The sequence below is a fragment of the Procambarus clarkii genome, chromosome 48 (genome assembly GCF_040958095.1).
Source record: "Procambarus clarkii isolate CNS0578487 chromosome 48, FALCON_Pclarkii_2.0, whole genome shotgun sequence".
Classification (NCBI taxonomy): domain Eukaryota; kingdom Metazoa; phylum Arthropoda; class Malacostraca; order Decapoda; family Cambaridae; genus Procambarus; species Procambarus clarkii.
In genome coordinates this window covers 36,906,344-36,921,518 of record NC_091197.1, presented here as the reverse complement: position 1 = coordinate 36,921,518, position 15,175 = coordinate 36,906,344, and the positions used below count along the sequence as shown (strand labels likewise).

At 43.5% G+C, this 15,175-nt stretch overlaps 1 protein-coding gene across 1 annotated transcript; it reads left to right on the top strand.

Moving 5' to 3' along the window:
* Positions 1 to 11,303: 11,303 nt before the first annotated feature.
* Positions 11,304 to 11,966, top strand: LOC138351209 (uncharacterized). The gene has a single exon (XM_069302852.1). It carries the CDS (start codon positions 11,304 to 11,306, stop codon positions 11,964 to 11,966), a length of 663 nt encoding a protein of 220 aa, XP_069158953.1.
* The last annotated feature ends 3,209 nt before the right edge of the window (positions 11,967 to 15,175 follow it).

Genomic DNA, 15,175 nt, shown 5'->3' with positions numbered 1-15,175 from the left:
CACAATGATGGTGGTGTGACACAATGATGGTGGTTTATGACACAATGATGGTGGTTTATGACACAATGATGGTGGTGTATGACACAATGATGGTATATGACTATGACGGTGGTGTATGACACAATGATGGAGGTGTGTGACACAATAATAGTGGTGTATGACACAATGATGGTGGTGTATGACGCATTGAAGGTGGTGTATGATGCAATGATGGTGGTGTATGACACAATGATGGTGGTGTATGACACAATGATGGTGGTGTATGACAATGATGGTGGTGTATGACACAATGATGGTGTTGTATGACACAATGATAGTTGTGTATGACACAATGATGGTGGTATATGACACAATGATGGTGGTGTATGACACAATGATGGTGGTGTATGACACAATGTTGGTGGTTTATGACACAATGATAGTGGTGTATGACACAATAATTATTTTGTATGACACAATGATAGCAGTGTATGACAATGATGGTGGTGTATGACACAATGATGGTGGTGTATGATGCAATTATTATGGTGTATGAAACAATGATGGTGGTGTATGACAAAATGATTGTCGTGTATGACACATTTATGGTGGTGTATGATGCAATAATAGTGGTGTATGACACAATGATGTGGTGTATGACACAATAATGGTGGTGTATGACACAATGATGGTGGTGTATGACGCAATGATGGTGGTGTATGACACAATGATGATCATGTATGACACAATGATGGTGGTGTAAGACACAATGATGGTGGTGTATGACACAATGATGGTGGTGTATGACACAATGATGGTGGTGTATGACGCAATGATGATGGTGTATGACACAATGATGGCCGTGTATGACACAATGATGGTGGTGTATGACGCATTGAAGGTGGTGTATGATGCAATGATGTTGGTGTACGACACAATGATGGTGGTGTGTGACACAATGAAGGTTTTGTATGACACAATGATGGTGGCGTATGACACAATGATGGTGTTGTATGACACAATGATAGTTGTGTATGACTCAATGATGGTGGTATATGACACAATGATGGCGGTGCATGACACAATGATGGTGGTGTATGACACAATGATAGTGGTATATGACAAAAAGATAGTGGTGTATGACACAATGATGGTGGTGTATAACACAATGATGGTGGTGTATGACACAATGTTGGTGGTGTATGACACAATGATAGTGGTGTATGACACAATAATAATTTTGTATGACACAATGATAGCAGTGTATGACAATGATGGTGGTGTATGACACAATGATGGTTGTGTATGATGCAATTATAATGGTGTATGACACAATGATGGTGGTGTATGACACAATGATGGCAATGCCTGACACAATGATGGTGGTGTATGATACAATGATGGTGGTGTATGACACAGTGATAGTGGTGTGTGACACAATGATAGTGGTGTATGACACAAGAATGGTGGTGTATGACACAATAATAGTGGTGTATGACACAATGATTGTAGTGTATGCCATGATGATGGTGGTGTATGACTATGACGGTGGTGTATGACACAATGATGGTGGTGTATGAATATGACGGTAGTGTATGGCACAATGATTGTGGTGTATGACACAATGATAGTTGTGTCTGACATAATGATGGCGGTATATCACTCAATGATGGCGGTGCATGACACAATGTTGGTGGTGTATGACACAATGATAGTGGTATATGACAAAATGATAGTGATGTATGACACAATGATGGTGGTGTATGACACAATGATCGTGGAGTATGACACAATGATCGTGGAGTATGACACAATGTTGGTTTATGATACAATGATGGTAGTGTATGACTATGACAATGGTATATGACACATGGATGGAGGCGTATGACACAATGATGGTAGTGTATTGACACAATTTTGGTGGTGTATGACACAATGATGGTGGTGTATGACACAATGTTGGTGGTTTATGTGTTACGGCCCTCTCGGGACGCAACGGGGTTCTTACTCTGATGTAGTTAGAGGAAGATATATATCCGGCCCCAAGCCAGTAGAGGCTATCAAGGGATGCGATCCGTGACGCAAGTAACTTAAAGGGAGTAGGGAAAGAAAGGTAAGAACTTAATATAATATAATATAACCATCACCATTTAAATATATAAAAGTAAAACGTACACAAGGGGGAGGGGTATTAACACTTTACAAAGGGGATCAACACTGTAGTCTTCTGCTGGAGACTATGGATCCTCGAAGCTAGGTGCTGAGTCCGCGGTGCTTTCTTCGTGGCCTCAAGACGTGTCCTCTGAGAACGCCGAGTCTACCCTGGCCACAGGTCAGCCACAACACAGGTCCACTGGGGGCACCGTCGTGGAGGCCGTCAACCACACGTCCAGCAGGTCTGCTGGCAGGTACTGAGCCACCAAGGCTGGTACGGCCACTCCACGAACGATAAAAGGGGTACGCCCTAGACAGGAGTCTCGTGTGATATCACCAATCACCCTCCTGTCCTCAATACCCCAGTGGATTATCGTCTCCAACCGTCGGTCCCGGGTAAATCCTTACACTGCCACTCCACTGGCAGGCTTAACACACTACAGTGTTCTTCCGGGGGGACGACGTCACCAAAGCTGCAGCAAACTTCACTGTATGGAGACTGGCTGCCTCGGGTAGACTGACTCCACCTTCAACACAGTGGTCCCAGGTCGACTCTGTAAACAGACACGTCATCAATAACTGGGACACTAATACACCACACTCACAGGCTCAGATACAAACGCCCGACATATCCACTCCATAGATGGCGCTGGCGTCGGAGCACCACCTCACCAGAGGTCAGGAGCGGCGGTGTTGAGCGCTGAACCAGACTAGAAACTGGTCCTCGAGGCCAGTACACGCTGTCCTCACTAGGTGTCGTCGTTCGTTTGGAAGGGGTTTCGGGAGCTGACCCACAGATGGCGTGTTTGTCACTGCTCCAGGCTCGAACGCTGGATCCGGGTTCGTAACACCTCCCCACCAAAAAGAATTTGGTTTGGGGTTCTATAAAAAACACAAACCAAATTAGCAGGGCGACACAACTCCAAATGGACTTACTTATACTATGAACTAGAGTGATGAGGCTGTCTTGTCCACAGAACTTTTCTACTGAGAAACCCTGGCCCCAAAGGGAGCTTGAAAATGGAAGGCAATGATCTGCCTGATATAATCGTCCACATCTCCACTGCGATGTCAAGCAGGGACATCATCTCACACCTCTCGAGTAAGGATTGGTTTCGACACGATTTGGGGTGACTCGACACTTCCTTATGTCGTGGCACCGATGATGGCTGACCACAGACGGCATTTCTGGTGCCGGTCCGATGGTCCTTCAGGGAGACAGGAACCTGGAATACAGGGGTCTGATAATTCAGAGTGATCGCGACAGTGGGTAAGTCAATACTTACAGCATACCCTACTAGGTTCACACCTAGTCCCAACAGGGCTGCTTGTACGTCGCAGATGGCATTCACTCTGCCACCGTCAGGTCGACCAACGTTCCGCATAACGCTGCATTGAGGCTCAGCTATCACGCGAGGGGTGTCAACCTGTCGGAAACAGTCACTCAATTTATCACATGTCGTACCTCCTGTATCAACCATTACCTTCCAGGTCCCTTCTTCAACTGCAACACCTGCAGTACAAATCTCCAATCCCTGGGACCTCTTCTCGATGTTCACGGGAGCCATCATCCTTCGGGTCGTCCACTGATCCTTACTGAGAACACAGAGAGCACATAGGAGAACAAAACAAAATACCGATAGGAAACATTTGGTAAGTCGAGGGATAAGTTTCCTGAGCTTGTCATGTCCATAGCCGGCACCATCCACTAGCCTGGCTTGGACAAAAGAGGGCACTAGACCTTTAGAACATGCCTCACATACCTCTGACGTCTGGGGAATCTCTGGCTGGTCCACTACACGCTGTAACTTGCCATACCGCAAGCACACCTCAGCCTTCGCTCCAGACTCGTTGGTATCCGTGGGTGTCTGCACACAAGGCCTCTTTTCTAGCTCAGGTACTTCTGCCATCGTAACCTCATGTTCCTCGTCGAGAGAATCAGGAGACACTGCTAAATAACTGTCGATCTGCGGGGGAGAGGACAAATTAGACATGTTCAAATCCGGGTCTGTCTTTACCTGGACATTACCATTGCCTGTTGTCACCTCCGACCTTGCTGTTCTGGTAGACTCGTCCGCAACCTTGGGACGATTGGTGCTCCAATCGGTCACCAAGTCGTTGGCTAGTACCACGTCAATCCCAGCCACAGGGAGGGTATCGACTACTGCCAACGCACATGTGCCGCTGAAGTAAGGCGAGTCGAGATGTACCGGCACTAAGGGGGCGATATACTGTGTTCTCGGAAACCCAACCAGGATAACCTCTGGTCTCCCATCCACACTTACTCCCTCGGGTAACGAGCTCTTCACGATCAGGGACTGGGCTGCTCCACTATCTCTGAGCACTACAATTGATCTACCAGTATGATCACTCGTTACATACCCGGTTGAAGTGTGAGGGGCCAACAAACTTGGTCCTTCCTGCGTCGTCGTAGACTGGTTTCCTACTGGTGATGTAACACAGCTCATCAACATCACCTCCCTTCGTGCGCTGCCACCTCTTCTGCCTCGGCACCTAGCAGCTATGTGCCCTTTCTGCCCACAAGTCCAGCACACCATATTCCTCCTTGGACTAAGGCGTTTCGGACTACTAGGACTTGTTCTTCGGGGGCTACTTGGGGGCGTCTTCTTAGCACTTTGTGGGACGGGTCTTTCTTCTTCATCATGAGGTCTGTCGAACCGGCGCTGGTAATTCCTTGGGACGTACTTAGCAGACGGCCTATGAGTCAGAATATACTCTTCAGCCATGGTGGCTGCTGCACTCAAGGTCTCTACCTGCTGTTCCTCTAAGTGCGTCTTGAGGTCTCCAGATAAACAATCCTTGAAGTCCTCGAGCAGAATCAGCTGTTCGAGGTCTTCCTTGGTCTCCACCTTCCGAGAGGCACACCATTCTTGAAAAAGTCGCTCCTTGATGGTGGCGAATTCGGTGAAAGTGTGCTCTGAGGTCTTCTTCAGGTTTCTGAACTTTTGCCTATATGCCTCAGGTACCAATTGGTACGCCATGAGCACCACTTTCTTCACCATATCGTAATCGCCGGAGTCGTCAAGGGATAACGTAGAGTAGGCGATTTGGGCCTTCCCAGTCAAGACTGACTGTATCATGATGGCCCAATTCTCCCTTGGCCACTCCAAAGAGGCAGCGACTTTCTCGAAGGCTGCAAAGAATTTTGACACCTCCTTCTCATGGAATTTGGGGACCATTTTGATGTTGCGTACCGGATCGAAGCTACTGGTGTCCGTTGTTTGCCTCCGACCACCACCTAATCGCAAAACTTCTAGTTCATGTTGTCTCTCTCTTTCCTCTTTGTCCTGTCGTTCTTGCCTGTCTCGTTCTTCTCTCTCTCTTTCTCGTTCTTCCCTCTCTCGTCTCTCTTCTCTTTCTCGCTCTTCTCTTTCTCGTTTCTCTTCTCTTTCTCTCTCTTCTCTCTCTCGTTTCTCTTCTCTTTCTCTCTCTTCTCTCTCGTTTCTCTTCTCTTTCTCTCTCTGCTTTCCTTTCTTCTAATTCTAAACGTCTCATCTCTAATTCTTTATCTTGTCTCTCTCGTTTCTCTTCTCTTTCTAATTCTAAACGCCTCATCGCCAATTCTTTTTCTTTCATCTCCATTTCTTTATCTTTTAATTCTCGTTCCATTTCTAACTTCTTCCATTCAATTTCCCGATTAATTTCCAGGGCACGCATCTTGACTGTTAGGAAGCTGATATTAAGCTCACCTGCATCACTGTCAACGTCACTGCCCTTATCTTCCTTTTCCGTGGAAGCTATTTCCTCACCTTCCCTTGTACTAGGAGTCTCGCTTCCCTGTTTTTCTTCTGCCTTCAGGTGCCGGTGAACCTTGGACAAGATCTCCACACGGGAATCACTGGCACGGATCTTTATCTCCAGGTAGGCGCTCACTAGTACAAGCTCTGGTTTACTCAGATATTTTAATCTGGCAAGACAATCTTCTCTGTTCAGAAAAGCCTGAACTTCGTCCAGATCATCGATGGTAGCTTTGTCTGCCATTGTCACAGATGGAACACTTAGCACTTAACACACTGCTTACACGTTAGCACTTAACGCACCGAGCACTGTTCTACGTCAATAATGCACTTTATCGCACCAAACACTGCACTTGCCAATATTGCACGTAATCACTTCGGGCACCGCACTACCCAATATTGCACTGAGTCCAAGCGAACACTTCGCTCTACAATATTGCACCGAGTCCAAGCGAACACTTCGCTCTACAATATTACACTAAATCACTGAGCACCGCACTAGTCAATATTGCACTTAATCGCTTAATCACAGCGAGCACCGCACTGCACAATATCGCACTTAGTCACTCTGAGCACCGCACAGGACGTATAACGTCACAATTGTCACACACAGGGGGAATTATTTACAGGGATTACGCCACTTCACCACCCCTGTCAAACATACTTAACAAGGGGACGGATCCCGCTGGGGATGCCAATTATGTTACGGCCCTCTCGGGACGCAACGGGGTTCTTACTCTGATGTAGTTAGAGGAAGATATATATCCGGCCCCAAGCCAGTAGAGGCTATCAAGGGATGCGATCCGTGACGCAAGTAACTTAAAGGGAGTAGGGAAAGAAAGGTAAGAACTTAATATAATATAATATAACCATCACCATTTAAATATATAAAAGTAAAACGTACACAAGGGGGAGGGGTATTAACACTTTACAAAGGGGATCAACACTGTAGTCTTCTGCTGGAGACTATGGATCCTCGAAGCTAGGTGCTGAGTCCGCGGTGCTTTCTTCGTGGCCTCAAGACGTGTCCTCTGAGAACGCCGAGTCTACCCTGGCCACAGGTCAGCCACAACACAGGTCCACTGGGGGCACCGTCGTGGAGGCCGTCAACCACACGTCCAGCAGGTCTGCTGGCAGGTACTGAGCCACCAAGGCTGGTACGGCCACTCCACGAACGATAAAAGGGGTACGCCCTAGACAGGAGTCTCGTGTGATATCACCAATCACCCTCCTGTCCTCAATACCCCAGTGGATTATCGTCTCCAACCGTCGGTCCCGGGTAAATCCTTACACTGCCACTCCACTGGCAGGCTTAACACACTACAGTGTTCTTCCGGGGGGGACGACGTCACCAAAGCTGCAGCAAACTTCACTGTATGGAGACTGGCTGCCTCGGGTAGACTGACTCCACCTTCAACACAGTGGTCCCAGGTCGACTCTGTAAACAGACACGTCATCAATAACTGGGACACTAATACACCACACTCACAGGCTCAGATACAAACGCCCGACATATCCACTCCATAGATGGCGCTGGCGTCGGAGCACCACCTCACCAGAGGTCAGGAGCGGCGGTGTTGAGCGCTGAACCAGACTAGAAACTGGTCCTCGAGGCCAGTACACGCTGTCCTCACTAGGTGTCGTCGTTCGTTTGGAAGGGGTTTCGGGAGCTGACCCACAGATGGCGTGTTTGTCACTGCTCCAGGCTCGAACGCTGGATCCGGGTTCGTAACATTATGACACAATGATAGTGGTGTATGACACAATAATTATTTTGTATGACACAATGATAGCAGTGTATGACAATGATGGTGGTGTATGACACAATGATGGTGGTGTATGATGCAATTATTATGGTGTATGAAACAATGATGGTGGTGTATGACAAAATGATTGTCGTGTATGACACAATGATGGTTGTGTATGATGCAATGATAGTGGTGTATGACACTATGATGGTGGTGTATGACACATTGATGATGGTGTATGACGCAATAATGGTGGTGTATGACGCAATGATGGTGGTGTATGACACTGATGATGGTGTATGACACAATGATGGTGGTGTATGACACAATGATGGTGGTGTGTGACTATGACGGTGGTATATGACACAATGATAATGGTGTATTACACAATGATGGTGGTGTATGACACAATGACGGTCATGTATGACTCAATGATGTGGTGTATGACACAATGATGGTGGTGTATGACACAATAATGGTGGTGTATGACACAATGATGGTGGTGTATGACGCAATGATAATGGTGTATGACACAATGATGGCCGTGTATGACACAATGATGGTGGTGTATGACGCATTGAAGGTGGTGTATGATGCAATGATGGTGGTGTATGACACAATGATGGTGGTGTATGACACAATGATGGTGGTGTATGACAATGATGGTGGTGTATGACACAATGATGGTGTTGTATGACACAATGATAGTTGTGTATGACACAATGATGGTGGTATATGACACAATGATGGTGGTGTATGACACAATGATGGTGGTGTATGACACAATGTTGGTGGTTTATGACACAATGATAGTGGTGTATGACACAATAATTATTTTGTATGACACAATGATAGCAGTGTATGACAATGATGGTGGTGTATGACACCATGATGGGGGTGTATGATGCAATTATTATGGTGTATGAAACAATGATGGTGGTGTATGACAAAATGATTGTCGTGTATGACACATTTATGGTGGTGTATGATGCAATAATAGTGGTGTATGACACAATGATGTGGTGTATGACACAATAATGGTGGTGTATGACACAATGATGGTGGTGTATGACGCAATGATGGTGGTGTATGACACAATGATGATCATGTATGACACAATGATGGCCGTGTATGACACACTGATGGTCGTGTATGACGCAATAATGGTGGTGTACGACACAATGATTGCGCTGCATGATACAATGATGGTGGTGTATGATGCAATGATAGTGGTGTATGACACAATGATGGTCGTGTATGACGCAATGATGGTGGTGTATGACACAATGATGGTGGAGTATAACAAAATGATGGTGGAGTATGACATAATGATGGTGGTGTATGACACAATGATGGTATTGTATGACCATGACGGTGGTATATGACGCAATGATGGAGGTGTATGACACAATGATAATAGTGTTTGACACAATGTTGGTGGTGTATGACACAATAATGGTGGTGTATGACACAATAATAGTTGTGTATGACACAATGATGGCGGTGCATGACGCAAAGATTGCGGTGTATGACACAATGAGGACGGTGTATGACACAATGATGGTGGTCTATGACGCAATGATAGTGGTGTATGACACTATGATTTTGGTGTAGGACATAATGATGATGGTGTATGACACTATGATTTTGGTGTAGCACATAATGATGATGGTGTATGACGCAATGATGGTGTTTTATGACACAATGATGGTGGTGTATGACACAATGATGGTGGTGTATGACACAATTTTGTGGTGTATGACTATGACAGTGGTATATGGCACAATGATGGTGGTGTATGACACAATGATGGTGGTGTATGACGCAACGATAGTGGTGTATGACAAAATGATGGCCGTGTATGACACAATGATGGTGGTGTATTAAGCAATGAAGGTGGTGTATGATGCAATGATGATGGTGTATGACACAATGATGTTTTTGTATGACACAATGATGGTGGTGTATGACACAATGATGGTTGTATATGACACAATGATGGTGGTGTATGACGCAATGAAGGTGGTGTATGACACAATGATGGCAGTGTATGACACAATGATGGTGGTGTATGACACAATGATGGTGTTGTATGACACAATGATAGTTGTGTATGACACAATGATGGTGGTATATGACACAATGATGGTGGTGTATGACACAATGATGGTGGTGTATGACACAATGTTGGTGGTTTATGACACAATGATAGTGGTGTATGACACAATAATTATTTTGTATGACACAATGATAGCAGTGTATGACAATGATGGTGGTGTATGACACCATGATGGTGGTGTATGATGCAATTATTATGGTGTATGAAACAATGATGGTGGTGTATGACAAAATGATTGTCGTGTATGACACATTTATGGTGGTGTATGATGCAATAATAGTGGTGTATGACACAATGATGTGGTGTATGACACAATAATGGTGGTGTATGACACAATGATGGTGGTGTATGACGCAATGATGGTGGTGTATGACACAATGATGATCATGTATGACACAATGATGGCCGTGTATGACACACTGATGGTCGTGTATGACGCAATAATGGTGGTGTACGACACAATGATTGCGCTGCATGATACAATGATGGTGGTGTATGATGCAATGATAGTGGTGTATGACACAATGATGGTCGTGTATGACGCAATGACGGTGGTGTATGACACAATGATGGTGGAGTATAACAAAATGATGGTGGAGTATGACATAATGATGGTGGTGTATGACACAATGATGGTATTGTATGACCATGACGGTGGTATATGACGCAATGATGGAGGTGTATGACACAATGATAATAGTGTTTGACACAATGTTGGTGGTGTATGACACAATAATGGTGGTGTATGACACAATAATAGTTGTGTATGACACAATGATGGCGGTGCATGACGCAAAGATTGCGGTGTATGACACAATGAGGACGGTGTAAGACACAATGATGGTGGTCTATGACGCAATGATAGTGGTGTATGACACTATGATTTTGGTGTAGGACATAATGATGATGGTGTATGACACTATGATTTTGGTGTAGCACATAATGATGATGGTGTATGACGCAATGATGGTGTTTTATGACACAATGATGGTGGTGTATGACACAATGATGGTGGTGTATGACACAATTTTGTGGTGTATGACTATGACAGTGGTATATGGCACAATGATGGTGGTGTATGACACAATGATGGTGGTGTATGACGCAACGATAGTGGTGTATGACAAAATGATGGCCGTGTATGACACAATGATGGTGGTGTATTAAGCAATGAAGGTGGTGTATGATGCAATGATGGTGGTGTATGACACAATGATGTTTTTGTATGACACAATGATGGTGGTGTATGACACAATGATGGTTGTATATGACACAATGATGGTGGTGTATGACGCAATGAAGGTGGTGTATGACACAATGATGGCAGTGTATGACACAATGATGGTGGTGTATGACACAATGATAGTTGTTTATATAATGATGGCGATATGTGACTCAATTATGACGGTGCATGACACAATGTTGGTGGTGTATGACACAATGATAGTGGTATATGACAAAATGATAGTGGTGTATGACACAATGATGGTGGTGTATGACACAATGATCGAGGTGTATGACACAATGTTGGTGGTATATGACACAATGTTGGTGGTGTATGACACAATGATGGCAGTGTATGACACAATGATAGTGGTGTATGACACAATGATAGTTGTGTATGACATAATGATGGCGGTATATGACTCAATGATGGCGGTGCATGACACAATGTTGGAGGTGTATGACACAATGATAGTGGTATATGACAAAATGATAGTGGTGTATGACACAATGATTGTGGTGTATGACACAATGGTCGTGGTGTATGACACAATGTTGGTGGTGTATGACACAATAATAATTTTGTATGAAACAATGATGGCGGTGAATGACACAATGATATTGGTGTATGACGTAATGAAGGTGGTGTTTGATGCAATGATAGTGGTGTATGACGCAATGTTGGTGTATGACACAATTATCGTGGTGTATGACGCAATAATAATTTTGTATGACACAGTGATGGCGGTGTATGACACAATGATGGCGGTGTATGATACAATGATGGCGGTACATGATACAATAATGGTGGTATATGATGCAATGATAGTGGTGTATTACACTATGATGTTGGTGTATGACACAATGATGGTGGTGTATGACGCAATGATAGTGGTGTATGACGCAATGATGGTGGTGTATGGCACAATGATGGTTGTGTATGATGCAATGATGATGGTGTGGCACATTGATTGTGGTGTTTGACACAATGATGGTGGTGTGACACAATGATGGTGGTTTATGACACAATGATGGTGGTTTATGACACAATGATGGTGGTGTATGACACAATGATGGTATATGACTATGACGGTGGTGTATGACACAATGATGGAGGTGTGTGACACAATAATAGTGGTGTATGACACAATGATGGTGGTGTATGTCTATGACGGTAGTGTATAACACAATGATGGTGGTGTATGACACAATGATGGTGGTGTATGACACAATTATGGTGGTGTATGGCACAATGATTGTGGTGTATGACACAATGATGGTGGTGTATGACACAATGATGGTGGTGTATGACACATTGATGATGGTGTATGGTACAATAATAGTCGTGTATGACGCAATGATGTTGTATATGACACAATGATGGTGGTGGTGTATGACACAATGATGGTGGTGTATGACGCAATGATGGTGGTGTATGACACAATGATGGTGTTGTATGACACAGTGATGGTGGTGTATTATACAATAATAGTGGTGTATGACACAATGATGACTGTGTATGACAATGATGGTGGTGTATGACACAATGATGGTGGTGTATGGCACAATGATGGCGCTGTATGACACAATGATAGCGGTGCATGACACAATGATGGTGGTGTATGACACAATGATAGTGGTGTATGACACAATGATAGTTGTGTATGACACAATGATGGTGGTGTATGACACAATAATAGTGGTGTATGACACAATGATGGCGGTGTATGACACAATGATGGTGGTGTATGACACAATGATGGTGGTGTATGACACAATGATGGTGGTGTATGACTATGACAGTGGTGCATGACACTATGTAGGTGGTGTATGACTATGACGGTAGTGTATGACACAATGATGATGGTGTATGACAAAATGATGGCGGTGTATGAAACAATTATGGTGGTGTATAACACAATGATGATGGTGTATGACACAATGTTGGTGGTGTATGACGCAATGATGGTGGTGTATGACACAATGATGGTGGTGTATGACTATGACGGTGGTGTATGACACAATGATAGCAGTGTATGACACAATGATGGCAGTGTATGACACTGATGGCAGTGTATGACACAATGATGGCAGTGTATGACACTGGTGGCAGTGTATGACACAATGATGGCATTGTATGACATAATGATGGCAGTGTATGACACAATGATGGCATTGTATGACATAATGATGGCTGACGAGTCATCATTTCTTCAGATAAAAAGTTTTCAAAGCGTACTCAATTGTCTTCAAACCAAGATCTCAAAGCTTCCAAAATGAATGACAGTGTTGCGTCTGTTTTTTGAGGATTTGAATAACGAAATTTATTCGCACATATTGCAGTGTTTATCTATTAAACAGATATATGCCATAAGAACGGTTCTACTCTCACTAACTGTTGATTCATCAATCTAAATTAAGAATTTTCTGATTGTATATTTTTAACTAGTTGTGTTTCTACACCAGCTGACGTTTCGTCAATTCTTCTTTGAATCAAATCTTTGCTCAATGGTAATGTTTTTAGATTACTTGATTAATCTTGATCCAACACAGTTGTCATAAGAACGTCTGAGGCAGCCGTGCAATATCTTCAGCAACTGTATGCACGCTTCCAGTTTTTACAATGGTTTGTGCAATGGTTTGTTTGTCATAAGCTGCAATCATTCCATTTGTTTTAAGCGCAATTTTTCAAAATATAGAAGGAACAGCTTTCCGTTGATCAAAATGAGTTTTTATTATATATAATAATCTATAAGTGTGCCCATATCATCAGGATGCTTTATTTATAAATGCTCTACAAGTCTTGACGGCTTCATAACCCCATTTGAAAATGAGCTGTTACATGTAAGGCACAATTTATTTTATTTATTTTTTATTTACTTATTTATATATACAAGAGTTGCTACATTGTTGTACAGCCACTAGCACGCATAGCGTTTCGGGTGTAATATTCCCACGGAATACGACCCGCCAAATCGTTTAACAACCAGGTATTCATTCACTGCTGGAAGAACAAAGGCTACAGTTAAGGATTGACGTCCAGTCAATCCTCCCCGGCCAGGATACGAACCCTGCCCAATATGCTTGAAAAGCACAGGGCGAATGTCTCACCTCTACGCTACAGTTAAGGAATGACTGGACGTCAATCCTCCGCGGCCTGGATACGAACCCAGGCCAAAGTGCTAGAAAAGCACAGGGCGAATGTCACACCTCTGCGCCACGGGGGACAAAGGCTGTGTTGGATAACGTTTACTTTCAACACAGCCTAAAGACAAACACTCCTCTAAACGCTACGCTTATTCGTAGCAGTCATTATTAATGACAGGAGAGATATGATAATATAAGAAGCAAATAATGCTTTGTTCATTTTTAACATAGTTCAGTCAGTTATTATCACAACATTAATATCCTTAAACCTCAGAATATCATAATGCGACGTTCTTTGTAGGAGGAGAGGTTGTAGGAGAACAGATTGTAGGCGGACAGGTTGTAGAAGGACAAGTTGTAGGCAGACAAGTTGTAGGAGGACAGGTTGTAGACAGACAGGTTGTAGGCAGACAGATTGTAGGATGACAGGTTGTAGGTTGGCAGGTTATAGGAGGACAGGTTGAAGGATGATAGGCTGCTTGTATACACAATGCAACATGTTTATGTCAAAGTGAAGAAAAAACATGTAATTGGAATATATCTGGTTAAAATTCAAATCTGTATATATTTTAATTTATAAATGAAGTATTTAGAAATAATTATTTATTTAAGAAAAATCCATTTATGTCGCCCATATAAATAATATGGGCGATAGTATATTATTTACACAGGGACAATAGTATATCGCCCCCGTTGAGAATGCCTGCCTTACTTAGTTAAATAATTATACCTTAGTCTGTAGTAGAATGTTCTAAATATTGCAATTACACTTTAATATATTTGCAACTCTTTTTTGGTTGATGGTTCCAGATTGCCAGTTTCGTCGCCACATACCTTGTGATCCTGTTGCAGTTTAGAATAGGAGAACGCCAGCAGACTCCACCTTCAGCACCAACACCAACACCTGCCCAGTGATGTTTGTCACTGCAAGTCTCGGCTTGACCAGGAATGGGTTCCACTATGAATATTTACCTAAATAAAACTAAATAAACATGTTTTAAAACATGTTTTAAACATAAACATATATATATATATATATATATATA

What these genes read in the sequence shown, in the direction of transcription:
- LOC138351209 (XM_069302852.1), top strand. Translation starts at nt 11,304, where the DNA reads ATGTTGGTGGTGTATGACACAATGATGGCAGTGTATGACACAATGATA.